The sequence below is a fragment of the Solanum stenotomum genome, chromosome 3, assembly GCF_019186545.1.
Source record: "Solanum stenotomum isolate F172 chromosome 3, ASM1918654v1, whole genome shotgun sequence".
Classification (NCBI taxonomy): domain Eukaryota; kingdom Viridiplantae; phylum Streptophyta; class Magnoliopsida; order Solanales; family Solanaceae; genus Solanum; species Solanum stenotomum.
In genome coordinates this window covers 20,292,563-20,309,326 of record NC_064284.1, presented here as the reverse complement: position 1 = coordinate 20,309,326, position 16,764 = coordinate 20,292,563, and the positions used below count along the sequence as shown (strand labels likewise).

The 16,764-nt window shown below is 31.2% G+C and overlaps 1 protein-coding gene across 1 annotated transcript; it reads left to right on the top strand.

Annotated features, from left to right (window-relative positions):
• Positions 1 to 5,820: 5,820 nt before the first annotated feature.
• Positions 5,821 to 10,823, top strand: LOC125860560 (homeobox-leucine zipper protein ROC5-like). Its single transcript, XM_049540543.1, has 9 exons — positions 5,821 to 6,421; positions 6,511 to 6,731; positions 6,802 to 6,919; positions 7,006 to 7,692; positions 7,938 to 8,039; positions 8,131 to 8,340; positions 9,388 to 9,559; positions 9,639 to 10,000; positions 10,096 to 10,823. Exons 1-9 carry the CDS (start codon positions 6,242 to 6,244, stop codon positions 10,474 to 10,476), a joined length of 2,433 nt encoding a protein of 810 aa, XP_049396500.1. The 5' UTR covers positions 5,821 to 6,241; the 3' UTR covers positions 10,477 to 10,823.
• Positions 10,824 to 16,764: the final 5,941 nt, after the last annotated feature.

Below are 16,764 nucleotides of genomic sequence, written 5' to 3'. Positions count from 1 at the left end.
GCGCTAGCTAAATGGTCCCATATATTTTTTAATAAATATAATCACTCAATGCATCAAATTTTAGACAAGTTGGATGAATTATAGAGTATTAATTTATGCTAATTTTGACACTCATATCTAAAAATATGAGTATTAGTATGTTTGTATTAGGTCTTAATTAATTAGAATAGGCATGTTGGAACTTTTACAACTCTTTGATCAATAATTTCAGATCATTTGATATATAATTACATGTGGAATTTTTTATTTGGAATGATCATATTATGTTCAGTTAATTTGATTATTAGCTTTAAATTATTTGATTTTTATGGAGTATTTTATTTTAAATAACCTTAATATATTCAACTATATGAAGTTCTTGATTTGGAATGACCTCTTAATACATTCAACTAATATGATCATTTTAGCATCAAATTATTTGAAATTTACGAAGATTGAATTGGAATGGCCTTTATATGTTAAGTTAATTAATTTGATCATTAGCTTAAAATTATTTGATGTTTATGAAGTTCTTGATTTAGAATAACCTTAATACATTCAATTAATTTGATCATTAGCTTCAAATAAATTTACAAAGTTCTTAATTTGAAATAATCTTAATACATTTAACTATTTTAATTGTTAGCTTCAAATTATTTGAAATTTACAAAATCTTGATTTGAAATAGTGTTGATACATTCAGCTAATTTGACTATTAGCTTCAATTATTTGAAATTTATGCAATCTTGATTTGGAATTGCCTTAATATGATTCAACTAATTAGATCAATAACTTCAAGTTATTTGAAATTTATTGATGGAGTTCTTGATTTGGAATGATTTTAATACTTTTAACCAATTCGATCATTAGCTTCAAATTATTTGATATTTACAAAATTCTTGATTTGCAATAATCTTAACAGATTCAGATAATTTGATCATTATCTTCAAGTAATTTGAAACTTACAAAGCTCTTGATTTGGAATGACCTTACTAGTTACTACATTCAACTAATTTGACTATTAGCTTCAAATTATTTAAAATTTGTCAAATTCTTGATTTAGAATGGCCTTAATAGCTAATTTGATCATTATGGCCAAATTGTGTTATGATTATTGTCAAAAAGAAAACCAGTTTATAGTGTAAATATGTATTATGGACAAATTATTCTGGCCAAAAGGATTTTTCCAGAAGTTTATTAACTCTAAGTTAAAGATTTCAAAAATGAATCTTCAAAAAAAAGGCTAATATATATTCATTGTAGTAGATTTTTATAACGCAAATATATATTAATTGAAACGTAGATTTCAAACATTGAATATAACCACAAAGTAAAAAAAAAAATAAAAAAAAAAAGATGAAGAAAAAGATAAGTTGCTTGATTGTTACGAAAGTTGTATCTCTAAAGAGTACGATGAAATGATAAACATTTATTAATGTTAATTATCTTGAATTTGAGCTTTAAACTCTACATTTTTTTTAAAGGTTGCTAATATTCATTATAGTTGATTTCTTTAGCGCATATATAGATTAACCAGAATGTAGATTTCAAACACCAAATATAGCCACAAAATCAAAGAGGAAAAATTAGAAAAGATAAGTTGTTTAACATAGCTGAGCCTTGAACATAACGATTTTTTTTTAAAAAAAAAAAACTCTAATATTCATTATAATAGATTTTTAGTGCGGATATTATTAATTAAAATGTAGATTTCGAACACTGAATATATAGTCATAAAACCAAAAAAAGGAGAATTATTAAAGATGTCTAATTATTATGAAAGATGAATCGATGAAAGATGTCTAATTTTTTGAAAAAAACATCAATATATATCGATTTATTAAAGATGTCACTATACTCAACGTTTTTTCAAAAAGTAAAACGTTAATATTAGTAATTTTTTTATTTAAAAAAAGCATCAATGTCGACTCATTATAGTATAATTTTATAGCGCGAATACAGATTAATCAGAAGAACAAATATTGTCACAAAATCAAAAAAAAAAAAGAAAAAAAAAACTTTAAAAGGTAAGTTGATTGATTGTTACTAAAGTTGACTCACTAAAGAATTTGATTGTCTCATTGATCCTTGAACGTAACATATCATTTTTTTAAAAGTGCCAATATTGTTAACAGATTTTTTTTTTTTTTTAAAAAGCATCAACATTGATTCATCAAGGTAGATTTCTATAGCGCAAATATAGATTAACCAAAACAATGAATATAATAACAAAGTCAAAAAAGGAAAAACCATAAAGGATAGATTGTTGACTAGGAAAGTAGAATCACTAAAAAATATGGTAAGCCAGAAAAGGATAAACTAAGAGGTGTTTGGATTGGTTTAAAAGTTAGTCAAACCTATTTTTAAGTTGGTTTTTGATTTTTAAAGTGTAAATATAAAAAATAATTTAAAAAAAGTCAAAAATAACTTAAGATAAGTTAGAAAGTGTTTGGCAAGGTAAAAAATGACTTAAAATAAGTTAAAAATCAAGGTCTCCCCCTACTTTTTATTTTTTGAGTTTTCATTTTTGACCTAAAAACTACTTTTTTAAGTCAATCCAAACGGGCTCTAAGTATAAGAGATAAGTTGATTGATTGTTAGTTGTTACTAAAGTTGAATCACTAAAGAATATGACTATCTCGTTGAACCTTGAATGTAACTGCCTTTTTTTTTTAAATGTCACTATTGTTAACGATTTTTTTAAAAAAGCACACATATATTATCAACGATTTTTTTATAAAAAAAGTACTAACATCGTATCATTACAATAGATTTCTATTGAGTGAATATAGATTAATCCGAACGATGAACATAGTCACAAAATCAAGAAAAGAAAAAAAATCATAAAAAATAAGTTAAGTGATTATTATGAAAGCTGAATCACTAAAGAAAATGACTGTCTTGTTGATCGTTAAATGTAACAATTTTTTTGAATAAAGCCCTACTATCGTTAATGATTTTTCAAACAATAGCATCAACATTTAATGATTTTTTAAAAAAACACCAATATCAATTTGTTACAGTCTTTTATAGCGCGAATATTTATTCATTAGAACATCAAACATAGTCACAAAGTCAAAAAAGGAAAAATTATATATAAAAAATAAGTTGAGATTGTTACGAAAATTGAATCACTAAAGAATATAGCTTTCTTAATGAGTGTTCAATGTAACGGTTTTTTGAATAAAACGCCATTATTGTTAACAGTTTTTCAAAAAATAGCGCCAATATTTAACAATTTTAAAAAAAAAACACCAATATCAATTCGTAACAATAGATTTTTGTAGCGCGAATATAGATTAATCAGAACAACAAATATAATCACAAAATCAAAAAAAAAAAAGAAAAAATTGTAAAAGATAAATTGATTGATTTATACTAAAGTTGAATCACTACATAATATGACTATCTCGTTGAGCCTTGAAAGCAATAGTTCTTTAAAAGAAGCGCGACTATAATTAACAATTAGCGGCAACAATTTGATTGATTGTTACTAAAGTTGAATCACTAAAGAATTTGATTGTCTTGTTGATCCTTAAACTTAATATATATATATATATATATATATTATTATTATTTTTTAAAGTGTCAATATTGTTAACAGATTTTTATTAAAAAAAGTAGCACCAACATCGATTCATCAAGGTAGATTTCTAAAGCGCAAAATAGATTATCAAAACAATGAATATAATCACAAAGTCAAAAAAGGAAAAATCATAAATGTTAGATTTTTGAATGGGAAAGTAGTCACTAAAAATATGGTAAGTTGACTGATTGTTACTAAAGTTGAATCACTAAAGAATATGACTATCTCGTTGAATCTTGAATGTAACCACTTTTTTTTTTTTTATGTCACTATTGTTAACAATTTTTTTTAAAAAAAAGTACTAACATCGGACCATTACAATAGATTTTTATAGAGCAAACATAGATTAATCAGAACAACAAACCTAGTCACAAAATCAAAAAAAGGAAAAAATAATAAAAGATTAAGTGATTGTTACGAAAGTTGAATCACTAAATAATATGACTGTCTTGTTGACCGTTGAATGTAACGATTTTTTTTAATAAAGCACCACTATCGTTAATGATTTTTCAAAAAATAGCGCCAACATATAATGAATTTTTCAAAAAACATCAATATCAATTCCTTACAGTTTTTTATAGCGCGAATATTTATTCATTAGAACATCGAACATAGTCACAAAATCAAAAAAGGGGAAAATTATACATTAAAAAAATAAGTTGACTGATTGTTACGAAAATTGAATCACTAAAGAATATAACTGTCTTAATAACCGTTGAATGTAACAATTTTTTTTAATAAAGCGCCGCTATTGTTAACGATTTTTCAAAAAATAACGCCAACATTGAACAATTTTTGTTTTAAAAAAGCACCAACATTAATTTGTTACATAAGATTTTTTTAGCGCGAATATATATTAATCAGAACAACAAACATAATAACAAAATTAGAAAAAAATAAATTATAAAAGATAAATTGACTAATTTTTATTAAAGTTGAACCACTAAAGAATATGACCGTCTCGTTGAGCCTTGAACACAATGTTTCTATAAAAAAACGCGACTATAGTTAACGACTTTTTAAAAATTAGCTGCAACATTTTTTAAACAATTTGTTTTTTAAAAAAAATCATCAAACCAGTAGATATTTACCGCGCGAATATAGATTACTCAGAACAGCGAACACAATCGCAAAATCAAAAAAAGAAAAATCTTAAAACAAAGTTGACTAATTGTTACTAAAGTTGAATTACCGAAGAATATGATTGTATCGTTGAGCCCTAGACGCAACGGTTTTTTTAAAAAAAGCGCGACTGTCATCAACGACTTAAAAAAAAATGCGCCACTATTGTTAACGGATTTTTAAACGAAGCACCAACATTATTAACGATATTTTAAAAACCGCACCAATATTAGTTCATTACAATAGAATTTCTATAGCGCGAATATAGATCAATCAGAGCATCGAACCTAGACTCGAACCCAAAAAAGGAAAAAAAAAATGAGACAGGCGGCCGATAAGCGCGCCACATCATGGTAAAAAAATCCAGCTAGGAGCAGACATATCAAATATTCACTTGTTTTGGTAATTAGAACAACCCCACCCCCTCTAAACCCCCTACCTCAACCCCACATAGTCATTTTCACCCTAGCAGTAGCCGTACATATCCACTATATATATATATTCTCTATTGCTTTTCCTTTTTCATTTTACTGTTCGAAAATTAAGAAAAAAAGCAATTGTAAGTAATACTAGAACTTGTTTTTGTTAATTTTGAATGATTAATGATGTTTCCTTTGTGATTTTAATTTGATATATACATTTGTTTTTTGTTTTGTTTATTGAAAGGGCAATCGATCGAGACGTGGAACAAATCAATTTGTATTGACTAGCGTGCGTTACTCTCTGGTAAGTCAGCTCTTAATCTGCTAATCAGTAATCAGTAATCACCATTTTTCATTTTAATTAAACTTCCATTAATTTAATTAATTAATTAATCTACTTTTGGATCCCAAAATGAGCATCTGGAGTTATGGACTATTCTGGAACTGTGTGTTTTTGTGTGTGGATTTTCAATAGGTCCACACAGAATCTGAAGCTTTTTTCTATTTTACTTTATACACAGAAAAAATAATATTCTAAAGTCTTTTTTAACTTTTATGCACTTTTTTGTTGATGGAAGAGTCAACAGAGACTTTTTTTTTTTTCTTCTGATTTGTTGGTTTCTTGCAGTTTTTTTTGTCAGGTAATGAAAAGTCCACTTTTTTTGGGTTTCTTTTATCATCACTTTTTCTTGTATATATACTGGTTTATTTAGCCCCATTTATAAAACCTTTCATTTTCTTCTTTTATGGTAGTGATCCCACTGTTTTTACAATGACAGCTATAAGCAGTCAAAACCCATATCTCTTTGATTGAATGAATGAAATACTCTTCTTAGGGTTTCCTTTTTATTGTTTTAGCCAACCCATTTTTTTCTCTTTCTCATTTGCTTAAAGAGAGGAGTTAGAGGGGAAGGTGTAATAAGGGTTCTTGGCTGTCTTATACCAACCCCCTTTGCTTCTTCTTTAATTTTGTGGGTTTGGGTTGTTGAGTTTTATGTTCATCACTAATCTTGGACTAAAAAAAAATACTCTTTTGTGGGTGTATAAATATTGAAAGTGTCTTGGGAGTTTTGATGGGAAAGTTGGGATCTTGAAAGTGATTAAAAAGAGTCTTTTTGAGATTAAAGTTTTGATGAGTTTTGGAGGTTTTATTGGAAGTAGTAGTGGAGGAAACGGTGGTTCTGGGGTTTCAAGATTGGTGGGTGATAGTTCATACGAAGCCATGCCTACTGCTACTATGGCTCAGTCACAGCTTATCACATCATCTTTATCTCATTCAATGTTTAACTCTTCACCGTTATCTCTTGCTCTTGTAGGCCTCCTTTAAATTAGTACTTTTTTTTTTTTTTTTTTTTTTGTTTTTGTTGGTTGGGAATTGGGATTAATAGTGGAATTTTTCAGAAACCGAAAATGGAAGGTGCTGGTGATTTGAGTTTTGATGCTGCTGCTGTAATGGGAAGGAACTCCAGAGATGATGAGTACGAGAGCAGGTCTGGGACTGGGAGTGACAACTTGGATGGTGTTGGATCGGGCGATGAAATGGAAACTCACATTGGTAGCTCATCGAAATCGGCAAAGAAGTACCATAGGCATACTCCATACCAAATTCAAGAGCTTGAGGCGTAGGTGTTAAACCACTTTATGTTTATAGTTTGTTTGTGAATTTTTTATTTATCTGTCTTGTGCTGACAGTTGCTTTAAGGAGAATCCACACCCCGATGAGAAAGCAAGGCTGGAACTTGGTAAGAGATTGACATTGGAAAGCAGGCAGGTTAAGTTTTGGTTCCAGAACAGGAGAACCCAAATGAAGGTAAATGACAACACATTCACATTATTTTCTTGTGTGAAATTTGTTTCATTGTGTGAATGTATAAGTGAAAACCTACATTGTTTCAGACCCAGATGGAACGTCATGAAAATTCAATGTTGAAGCAAGAGAATGATAAGCTTCGCATTGAGAACATAGCGATGAAGGACGCGATGAGAAGTCCAGCTTGCCCACATTGTGGTGGTCAGGCAATTCTTGGTGAGATACACATTGAAGAGCATCATTTGAAGATTGAGAATGCTCGACTGAGAGATGAATACAATAGGATCTGTGTCGTGGCAAACAAGTTTCTGGGTAGGCCGTTGGAATCTTTCCATGGTCCTATGTCAGCTGGAATGGCTAATTCAGGTTTGGAACTTGCTGTGGGAAGAAACGGCTATGGTGCTATGAATTCTGTTGACACTGCATTGCCAATGGGACTTAATTTTGGCAATAACTTCTCAAGTGCTTTACCAGCGATTTCACCTAGGCCCACCCTGAGCATGGCTGGTGTAGGTGTATCCTGTGATAAGAACATGTTAATGGAGCTTGCTTTTGCTTCCATGAATGAGCTGATTAAGCTGGCTGATATCGGTGCTCCTCTGTGGCTTAGAAACTTTGATGGAAGTGCGGAAGAATTGAACCTTGAGGAGTATGCAAGGTCTTTTCCTCCATGTATTGGCAGGAAACCTGCCCACTTCTCAGCAGAAGCAACCAAGGCAACTGGTACTGTGATGATGAACAGTCTGGCCTTGGTTGAGAGTCTGATGGACACAGTAGGTTCCTTCATCCTGAAACCTGTAGTTGAGATTTTGATTTCTTTGAACCATTGCTGAATGTGAAAATGTTTCTCCAATTTGCTTCTTGACCATATGATTTTTTTTTTTGTTCAAGGGGTGTTGCATTAATGGCTGCATGTTCTTTTGATTAAAATAGCTTTTAACATTCAAGTTGAGGAAAAAAGCATATTGTTGGCTTTTGTTTTTGCTTTCCATGTAACATGTAACTTCTACTTATGCAGAGTCGATGGATGGATATATTTTCATGCATTGTTGGCAGAACCTCTACAATTAATGTGATCTCCAACAGCTCAGGTGGAAGCAAGGATGGCAATTTGCATTTGGTACGCTTTTGTTATTTTGGTGGGAGTCACCCATCCTAAGTTACTTTTCTTGCCTGTCCTGCAATAGAGGTCTGAAAATATTGTTTTGCAGATTCAAGCTGAGTTCCAAGTTCTGTCTGCTTTAGTTCCTGTCCGTAGAGTAAAGTATCTACGCTTCTGCAAGCAACATGCTGAAGGTGTCTGGGTGGTGGTGGATGTGTCTATTGATGCTATCCAGGAAGGTTCAATACCGCTTGATGGAAATTGCAGGAGGCTCCCTTCCGGATGTATCGTGCAAGACTTGCCCAATGGGTGCTCCAAGGTAACTAGTCCATTTATGTTTTTCCATTTAGTATTCCATGCAGTGCTCAATAAGTTGCTGAAATTTACCCAGCTAATTGTTCAATGTAGATTTTTTTTTTTCTTGTTGGTTTGTGTGTTTATTTGATCTTAATGAAGGTTTCTCTTGTCATTTTGCTCACATAGTTATTTTTATGCACTTCCTACTATTTGGTTTTGGTGTGGTGATAATATATTTTATCCTCAGCATCTTTTGGAAGTGCTGTCAGTAAAATAATCTGACAGTTGTAGCCTAAGAATCTGAACCTTCTATTGTTATTTTATTCTGTAGATGCTTCTGTATGTTTATTTATGTTATCATCAAATTCAAGGCTAGATTTTTTCATATTTGCTTGGTTAGGCTTCTGTCAGATTAGAAAATTAGTTAATCGAGGATATCAACCTTACAGTATTGCAAGATGCCTCAACTCCTTTTTCTGTGTCTTGAACTTTTAAATTTATGATCATTGTGTGAAGGCAAAGCCTCGGTAGTTTCATCTTAACTGTATAAGCAATATAGTGTGATGCTTCTGTACAACACCCTTGCACATGCTTGTGAAACTGTGCTTGCATGGTGTTTACTTGATACCACTTGTGTTGTTTGACCTCAATATAGACTTCTATTGTACTCAACCAATCTAGAAATTCAAAAGTGATCTTATTTGTGTAATAGTAATTTCGTTTAACTTATCCTCTTATATTCTATTCTTCATTTCTTGCAAAATCACAACTTTTCACATTTTGCACCGAGTTTCCTCTTTTGCATCCTATCTTTTTGAGTGATTATAAACAAGTAACTCTAATCATTTCCTTGCATCCTATCTTTTTATTCCGGAATTCCAACTTCGCGTAAACTAAAGATACTGGATACACAGATTGATCTATGCTCTTTTGAAGCATATAATCCTTTAATTGTCTTGGGTTGCTGGTTAAGTTGCCTCCATGCAGACCAATTGATGTCAAAGCTTATCTTAATCTACTCAATTTCTGTGTACAAAACTGCTAGCAAAATTTTGACGGAAAATTTCAGGTTATTTGGATTGAGCACACGGAATATGATGAGAGTATCACCCACAATTACTACCGCCCTTACATCAGGTCTGGCCTGGGGTTTGGTGCCCAACGGTGGATTGCCACCCTACAAAGGCAATGCGAGTTCTTGGCAATCATGTCTTCTGCTGTGCCCAGTGGTGATAATTCAGGTATCACGTCATATTGTTCATTTGACACTCTCCAACTTTGAAATGATAATGGATTCTTATCAAGTTTCATTTTTGGCAGTGGTTAGTTCCAGTGGACGGAGAAGTATTGCAGTGCTGGCTCGACGCGTGACTCGCAGCTTTTGCGTTGGGGTTTGTGCGACCTATTACGACTGGGAATCAATCCAATCAGGGACTGCAGAGGAGAGTAAGTTGATTATGAGGAAGGGCGTTGGTGAGCCTGGTGACCCTAATGGTATGGTGTTGAGTGCCAGCAGGAGCCTCTGGCTGCCGGTAACACATCAACGTTTGTTTGACTTCCTGCGAAATGAACAGACAAGAAGTCAATGGGATGTCTTGTCCCAGGGTGGTTCCGTGCAGCCAATAGTCCACATTGGCAAGGGTCAGGATCTTGGCAATAGCATCACTCTGTTTCGTACTACTGTAAGTGAAACTGGTGTGGGCTTTTAGAAATTTGGCACAAATTAGTATTAACCATTGATTGAAATTGTGAATAACTGCTTTGGCTTGACTTGCAGGTGGCTAGCAGCGATGGTAGCCAAAACAGTATGTTGACGTTGCAAGAGTCGTGCACAGATGTATCCGGTTCAATCATAGCATATACATCACTTAATAGTGGAGACATGAATGTTGTGATGAGTGGTGGAGATTCCTCCTGCGTGACATTCCTTCCATCTGGATTTGCAATCATTCCAGATTATTATGATGAGAATTCGAATGGGGTAGCAGCTATACTGGAGAATGGTGGTAAGATTAATGGGTGTCTATTGACCATGGGATTCCAGATACTAATGACCAACCCGCCTACAGGAACTCTCACTATGGATTCGGTGAACACTGTGAACTCCCTCATCACCCGAACAGTGCAAAACATCAAAGTTGCTTTCCAGTGCAATTAATTGGCACTACAAGTTGAGTTGTGGTGCGTGCATGTAGTAGTATACAAGGAAGGTTATAGAAAGAAGACGGGTTTGAGTCAATGAACGAACCGTGGTGGTTCCTCAGGTTGACTAGTTAGTTAGTTAGTTAGTTAGTATTTGGCATGGTGTTTGATGGAGGAGATTGGTGTGGTTCGCGTATTGACTTTGGTGGCCCTTTTAGATTATATTATTGTGTGATATGATACACACTACTCTCTTATTACTGTTGGTTTGAATCAATCTTTTGTGTTTTTGGCTGTTGTTAAACGCTCTAAACTTATTTGCATGGTTTTTAATATATTTGGATTTAAAGATTATTTGATTTTCGTCGTGCCTTTCTTTAAAATATTATGATTGGTACTCCCCGGATACTTACAGTAACAGCAAAGTATTTTACCTACAAAGGTAGAGGTAAGAGCCTCCTTATTCTGTGATTATTAATTTCACTTTTGTTTTTATCTTTTTCTTCTTCCTTATTTTCCTTATTATAAAAAGGGACAACAGCATATATTTATACTGTTGCAATATACTATGAGACTAACATAATATATAAGTATTGTACTAGAGAATTTTGATTAAAAATTACGATACTCACATGATATATATACATAGTGTATTATGCTCTCTCCACAAGAAAGATAAATAAATAGTGGTTCTTTCCCAAATATTCTAATTTTTGTGACAATTACAAAGAGTACCAAACTCACCACGATAAAAATAAAATAATGGGAGGCAAAAAGAGTTGGAAGTGAGAATATCCAACATGACATGTGAAAACTGTACTACTCAACTCATTTAACGTTAACTTCAATTTTTGTACAACATATACTATGATATATACATATGGTTCTTATTTCTTACGAAAAGATAACATGTGATTTTCCCCTCTGGTTGGTTCCTGCATTGGGAACTTCAATGAGGTTTCATGCATGGAAACAAGGACGACATATATAGCCTGTTCGACTAAACTTTTATAATAATTTTTTTTTTTTTTGTAAGAAATGATTATTTGAAAAATATTTTTGACGAATAGCTACTTATATTTTGATTGTTCAATTTTAAAATATTTCTGTCAATATTAGAGCAACAATTTATGTTCCAAAATCGATCTCAAGGAAAAGTTATTTTATACTGTTGTTTCAACATATACATTTATATGTATATATGGAGATGGTGCCACCAATCAATTAGGACAGTAATTATTTAAGGCTTCGAACATGGACACATTATGGAATTTGTCTACTGTTTTTAATTTAAAATGCCAAAATAATCACTCAAGTCCCATGCATATATAAATACATGTTACGTATATATTTATTGATTTGGTCTTGAAGAAATAAAATTGAGTAGGAAATAATACCTAACTTAAAGTATAACGGAGGGTATTAACATACCATTTATGATAATTCAGAGATGTATTTGTCCTTTTTCTGTATAAAATAATGTGTGATTGTAGCAGTCCATTTTAATACGTAGTGTTCACATGCGACCAAAATTATTGTGGCCTTCAGGGATTTTTCCTTTGCTTAATTTTTTATAAAATGAAAAGTATCGTTAAATTTGATAGTTGTATCGTTATAATTATTTTTTTGAAGAACTGCATGATTAGATATACTTCACTATCATATATACTATTATTATCTATACTTTCAAAATATTACGTATCTTGCCACTAATTAAGAGTTTCCTGCCATATATTGAAGAAAATATACTTAGATACATGTATTTTTGCTATCAGATACACAAAAATAGGGAGAAAGGGGAGGGAGATTGAGGAGGGAGGCGAACGAGATTCGTATGTAGCCCATATAAATGTGAATCGCACTAGATATGTATTTGAGACACTAGATACATGAAAGTAGCGAGCGAGATGGGAGAGAGGTGAGAGAGGCCAGTGAGATTTGTTATGTATTCTAGATACATGTGAATCCACTTTGATACAATGTATCTAGAACAAATTACACCTAATTTTGATCCTATGTATCCGGGATACATGTATCTGGACGTATCTAGAGACACAAAAAATCTAATAAGATACGTAATATTACAAACTAAAGTGTATCTAAATAATTAGCTCCTAAACTAGTGAGATTTAGGTAAGTTTCCCTTTATTTTTTTTTGTGAGTAGTCAAATATGTAACTTTCTCTTATTTAATAGCCCAAAAAAGTTAAGGGCTAATAAAGGGCCTATGATGAAATTTTGCAATTTTCCACTAAATGTGTTGAATTGTGTTGTTTTATTTGAATCCTATCCCACAATTAGTATAATGAGCCTACTCAGTACTAAAAATTAGAGCTTCAAAATGAAAAGAATTATTTGGAATAAATGGTCAAAACACCTAATTATATAAATTAATATATGTTTTAAGTTTAATATGAAATATTAAAGTATGCATAACTATCCATGTAGAGTTTAGTCCCACTAGAAGTGATCTATCTTGTTTGAAAATATTCTTTGACAATCTCCTTTGGAACATAATCGATCTTTTTCTTTGCTTAGGATAAATAACTTTAAGTAACGAAAACAATCTATCATTATCTTGCTTCAGAGCCGATATCTTGTATCGATGTAAATAAATTCAATGACTTTCTATATTCTATTTTTTTTTTAATTGTTGACTTTTTTTCACCACAAATAGATTTACCGCGTGGATTGGATAGAGTCTCCTAATCTCGACATTCAATCACGAATCCCTTGAGCGCTTTGGCGGCGGATAGTAGCATGGGCAAAGCACTATGCTGCGACAAGCAACCGATTCTTATTGCATTCACCAACGTAAAATAAAAAAATTAGAAAATAGTATCAATTAGTGTTGAAGTGGATTCTAATGCCGTTGGGGCATCAAATATTGCTTTTCAATATTTATGAAGAATTTTAGCAGCTCAATTGATTAGCTATCTGATTTTTCAAGTTATTGGTGAGGATATCATTTCTTAGCTGGTAAACTTGCACTCTCAATTTCTCCTTCCCCTTCCCCTAATAAAATATCAAAACAATAATTGAAAAAGTATTTCAAGTGAAAAATAATACGTATTCACATATCTTCGACTATCACAAATTCTTTTTTTTACTAGTGAAATTTATGTCAAAGACAAACTTCAACTTTCATATACGTAAAAAGAAATTCAATTTTACCTTCCACTTGGATTCTTTTTAGCTTCAACCTAATATTATCAAAAAGTCAGATATGGAACGTCACATCCTTTAATTAAATTTTCTTTAATAGCTGTATTATGTAGCTGAAAGAGACTTAAAACGATGCATGTATTTTAAATTAATTGTTCCTTTAAATTATAATACTATTAATGTAATCGGCGTTGCAAATTGAAACCTACCCTCTAATTAAGAAAGAGGGATATATTTTATGCTCATTTACGATTTGAATAAAAGAAAAAGATCTTCAGATAATTAATATGAAAAAAATAAGAATCTCTAATAAAAAGGACATAAAATTAATACAAGTTTGTAAAAGTCTAAATTAAAAAAAAAAAGTTTGTAAAAAACTATAAAATCATTTTTTCTCTCAAATAATGCAGATTTGTTATAGGGTACTCCCTCCGTCCACAATTGTTTGGCAGGTACACTAAAAATAGATGTCCAAAATTAATTGTCAATTTAAACAATCAAGAAATAATTAGTCATTTTTTTCCAATTCTGCCCTTAATGATTGTGTAGTTCAATTGAAAAGTTATGTGGACTTTTGGTATTCTTGATATAGTAGGGTTATATTAGTCAAATTATACCTTGTATTAAATTTTCCTTGAGGAATGTGCATGACCTTACTCTGACAAACAATTGTGGACAGAGGGAGTACTACTTAATTAACGCTACTAAAAAAACAAGGAATTAGCACGGATTAAGGAGTGGAGGTCGCGGATTAGGGTATATGGATAGAAGGGGTGGAGGGTGTCTTGCCTTGTGAAGGTTTAGCTTGTTATGATGTCTGTCGTAGTACTAGTCGTATTCATGTAGTTCCTGCTATATGTTGTTATTGTGTTTGATTATCAGTATTTTACAATTTTTAGTGTGGACTTTGTACTGTTTTTCTTATTAATGATTATGCCCTCTTCATTTTCTTCTTATTTTACTTGGATTTGATGCACTTGAGCTGATGGTCTTTCGAAAATAGCTTCTTTATCTCCACAAGGTAGTAGTAAGGTCTGCGTATTCTATACCCTCGGGTACCAGACCCCACTTAGTGGGATTTCAGTTATTGTTGTAGCAACGAATAAAATTTCATACGTAGATGAACAATGAAAAACTTATTATAATTATTCCATATGCTACAAATTATAAGAAAATTCTATTAGCTAGAAGTATTTTAGCATCAGATTAACTAGAAAATCGATAAATTTCATATTTAGATTCATGTTTTCTGGTAGTATGATGAGATTGATTTATTGACTATTTAAAGCATAATGTCCTTATCAGTGTCAATTTTTTCTTAAATGAAGACTAATTTTCATGTGTTTGAGTCAATGACTCAATGATATACATAGCATGAATAGTTTTGGTGAGTGTTACGTTTAATTTGCTGGTACGTATATGGATATCATATTATAATAAAAGAACATGCATGTGTAGTTTCTACAAAAATAAAATAATTAAGAAGGAAGAATAAAGTAAGTATTTGGTAGATATTTTTGTTGAGTGAATGGAATGACTAATTAATTAGCAAGAGGCACCAAATTCCTTAATTTTCTCCATTATATATGAGCCAATGGAATCATAGGAAGTTTTACAGGTTGGTCCCACGCTAATGATGTTTAATGATGGTTGTTAAAACATTAATTACTGGTTATCTACAAAAAGAATTTGGCCTTGTAGACATGATCAAATGTTTTTTTTAACAAAAATTAAAGTTCTTCTTATTACTACGATGTGATGTGAAATTAATGAGTGTTGCGGTGTTTGAATAAGTTTCACATGAATAATATGAAAAAAGAAATTGCTACTTATAAGATGTATGCGATACTTTTTATGATGTGTGACAAATTGATAGTGTAAGATTTGACTAATTGCCTTTACACGTTTGATTTGCTGATCGATTTGTCAATATTTACCTATAGCTTTTGAAGACATACACAAAGAAGATGATTATGGACTTGGTGGCCATAAATATTCGGAAGTTAATCTCAAAATTAGTCCATGAATAATGATAAGTCATGTGAACGTAACCTTAGTTGAAAATAGTCATATAGTCTTAACTCCCANTTTGAAGACATACACAAAGAAGATGATTAGGGACTTGGTGGCCATAAATATTCGGAAGTTAATCTCAAAATTAGTCCATGAATAATGATAAGTCATGTGAACGTAACCAGGGGCGGCTCAACGTAATTTAAGGCCTAAAATGAAATTTTAATTGAGGCCTAAAGTCTATATAAATATCAAATATAGTATTTTATTTTTTAAAAACTTTTTAAGTGCAAATTATTACTTGATATCTTTTCTTAAAATATTTTTTTTCGAATATCGTTTTTAATTATTAATTTTAAGTAATATTTTATCAATTCAACATTGAAAAATATTCTTTTGCTGAGGCAATCATTATATAAATTGTTAACATAATACTATAAGTAATAAGTTGACAAGCTTTACACAAAGATAAGAATTAGAACCATAAAATCTGATACAAGAAATTGATAACTTGGTATAAGTTATAACCCTACTTTAATATGTTTATGTAATACTTGAATATTTAAGAAGAAACAAACAAAAGAAAAATTGTAAGTCACTTTGTTGAATTTTTTCGACTATTAATTTATATTTTTGACAGTGTATTACTCTAACTTATCGAAAAAAAATATAAAGAAAGTGCCAAATAATTTTAAAAAGATAAATAATACGAGTGTTAGCGAAGAGAATGTAAACATACAAAATAATGTTTTCTTAATTTCTTCTATTTGATTGGAGTTAAAAATAATAAAATAATATATATTTGTTTAAAATAATACTTTTTAAGTAAAAATAATTATTTTTTAATTAAAAAAATTAACACATAATTTTTTCTTGATGAAAATTTGAGGCCCCCAAAAATTGGGGGCCTAAGGCATGTGCCTTAAATTTATCAAGCAAGAGCCGGCACTGAACGTAACCTTAGTTGAAAATAGTCATATAGTCTTAACTCTCAATAGTATCATGAGATCGTATATGATACTTTAAATGATATCATTGGATGATAGCTATCGACCTATCCAATGGAGGAGCCACACATGCAGTTGAGGGGGTGTCGACTGGCACCCCTTCGTTGGAGAATTACACTG